Source organism: Aristolochia californica, unplaced genomic scaffold (genome assembly GCF_029961685.1).
Source record: "Aristolochia californica isolate CCGP_79_NKW_82.1479 unplaced genomic scaffold, dmAriCali1.0.hap1 SCAF_9, whole genome shotgun sequence".
Lineage (NCBI taxonomy): Eukaryota > Viridiplantae > Streptophyta > Magnoliopsida > Piperales > Aristolochiaceae > Aristolochia > Aristolochia californica.
The window spans coordinates 27,395,786-27,398,177 of record NW_027182290.1 but is presented as its reverse complement, the minus strand read 5'-3'; the positions used below and the strand labels follow the sequence as shown (position 1 = coordinate 27,398,177).

At 36.8% G+C, this 2,392-nt stretch overlaps 1 protein-coding gene across 1 annotated transcript; it reads left to right on the top strand.

Moving 5' to 3' along the window:
* Positions 1-623: 623 nt before the first annotated feature.
* Positions 624-1,873, top strand: LOC137941741 (embryo-specific protein ATS3A). Its single transcript, XM_068787298.1, has 3 exons — positions 624-783; positions 891-998; positions 1,447-1,873. Exons 1-3 carry the CDS (start codon positions 664-666, stop codon positions 1,723-1,725), a joined length of 507 nt encoding a protein of 168 aa, XP_068643399.1. The 5' UTR covers positions 624-663; the 3' UTR covers positions 1,726-1,873.
* The last annotated feature ends 519 nt before the right edge of the window (positions 1,874-2,392 follow it).

The window sequence follows — 2,392 nt, the reverse complement described above, 5'->3', positions numbered from 1 at the left end:
ATCTTCGATATTTTTTTATTTTTGTGCTGATTTTTAAAAAATATATATGTATTTGAACAAAATAATAATGAATTTTAATTTTTACTATTTTTTTAGTCCCCTATCATGTTGTAACTTGTGATAATTTTATACAGGGTTCATTATATCCGACAAATTACTTGATACATATACATTACCCTTCTCTAGGTTTTCCACTAATCCAAACAACATTATCATGTAAAATGGGTGTATCTTCGATATTTTTTTATTTTTTGTGCTGATTTTTTAAAAAATATATATGTATTTGAACAAAATAATAATGAATTTTAATTTTTACTATTTTTTTAGTCCCCTATCATGTTGTAACTTGTGATAATTTTATGTTATATCCGACAAATTAGTTGATACATATTGGATTCACAAAGTGCCCAAAGTTGTGTCACCCCATTGGTACTTTGTGTATAACCCTGTAGCAATAGAGCTGGATGCTGGAGAGGGAACGAACATTCGTGTCCAGCGGAAACTTCCTTCCCAACCGATTGGATCTAGTAGGAAGGAGCCCCCAGTCAGATGGCTCAGAGCAACTCAATGACGGATTTACCCCTGGCACTATTCGGCGTTTGATTTACTCTCCTCCCATTTGAGGGCTGTTCACTCTGGACGGAAGAGCAGAAGAGATTGAAAATGGTGAAAGCACTAGTATTTCTCCACACCTTTCTGTGCCTCTTCATCCTTCTTGTCGCTGACTCAGTCGATCTGCAGCCCCATGAGCTCCCGTCCTTCAAGGTCAAAAATACTACAACGGTAATACCTTCTCCTTCCGCATCTTCCATTTGGTCCAAAATTAGATGAGAAAAGTGCAACCTTGTTCTTCTCTTCGAACCCTGATAGCATGATTTTTCTTGTTACAGCTTTCCTACTCTTGTTCCTATACAGTAAGCATAAAGACAAGTTGCTCTTCGCGATCATACACCAGGGATGCGATCAGCATCGCTTTTGGAGACGCGTACGGCAACGAGGTACGACGCTGATCATTGCTGTTGCTTTTACACTAGTTTCTGTGAATATCTCTGAAATTATTAGTAGCCAAGAATTACAGCGCCTGGATATATTAATTTTTCGGTGTTAGATTTAGTTCTCCACTCACAAGTAATCGTAAAGTTGTTACCAAATTTTGGGGGTTTAAACCGCCAAGCACAATTCTCAGTTCCTTTTCGTTGCCTCTCGTTGGTCACCCTACTGTGATTTCAGATTCGATCAGCCGGAGAGCAAAAAGGATGCCGTTTTTCTTGTTCTTTTTTCCCGATTTCCGATCGAAAATTTACTCAGCCTTTTCTTCTCGTGTTTCCTTGAACTGTCGACGGAATCTGTAAATTATTCGTTCCATCGATCATAGTTCACAGCGAACTGCAAATAATTTATCTTTCTCAGGCAGAATTTCGCATATAAATTGATATTTTCCACCAGATATATGCCGCAAGGATTGACGATCCCTCGTCTCGGACTTTCGAGCGATGTTCCACCGATACTTTCAAGATAAGCGGACCCTGCAGCTCTCGCATCTGTTATCTTTATCTCCTAAGGAGAGGATCGGACGGCTGGAAACCGGAATCCGTAAAGATCTCCGAACCACATTTGGGGACGATCACATTTAAGTACAATCTATTCCTGCCCAACGGGGTTTGGTATGGTTTTGATTTATGTAATAATGGTAAAAACGACCAGGGTTTATTCTCCTCGATGTAAGAAAGCTTTGTTCTTGTCTAGTATGTCATCACGGTGCTGTGTTTAATCTAGCAAACTATAATAGCTTGCTTATGAAGTGATACACTCTTAAATATGAACACACATGAGTATGGTTACACAATTGGATATGGCTCATGTTTATGTTTTATCTCGTGATTTACATTTGCTAAAGTATATCTTTGCTTCACAAAATCTGTACTCACCAAATGAGGATAATTTTGGGTTTTTTTTTTTACATGAAAATGTTCTATTACCAAAGGATATTTGATATTTCTCGATTCAAATATAGCCCAAGTTTTTAGTTATGAAAATATCGGATAATTTCATTGATGATACATTTAAAACTTTTTGTAACATCAAATTTCTAACTTTTGAACAAAACTTAACAAGGGTCTAGTTTTATCCTAAACAAAGTGACTGAGTTTTCTTTTAATGCAATCCCACTTAATGACACGATTCTTATAGACACTTCAATCTTTAGTTAGTTGGCTTTTTGCTTAGCAAATTTGGTGTAAACTTTGAGTTAAGGTGGATGAGCTAGCTCACCATCTTACCCAAATTAAACTTAAGCCAATTATCAACCTAAATTAACTTCCAACCAAACCTTTAGTTACTTGTCATTCTTGATATCCTATTTCATGGTCGTGTAACAATGCCTTTTATGTCT

Excerpts from the sequence above, each read along its gene's own strand:
- LOC137941741 (XM_068787298.1), top strand. The coding sequence starts at position 664 with ATGGTGAAAGCACTAGTATTTCTCCACACCTTTCTGTGCCTCTTCATC. Across the intron at positions 784-890 it reads AGGTCAAAAATACTACAACG|CTTTCCTACTCTTGTTCCTA; the intron begins GTAATACCTTCT and ends TTCTTGTTACAG. Across the intron at positions 999-1,446 it reads GAGACGCGTACGGCAACGAG|ATATATGCCGCAAGGATTGA; the intron begins GTACGACGCTGA and ends ATTTTCCACCAG.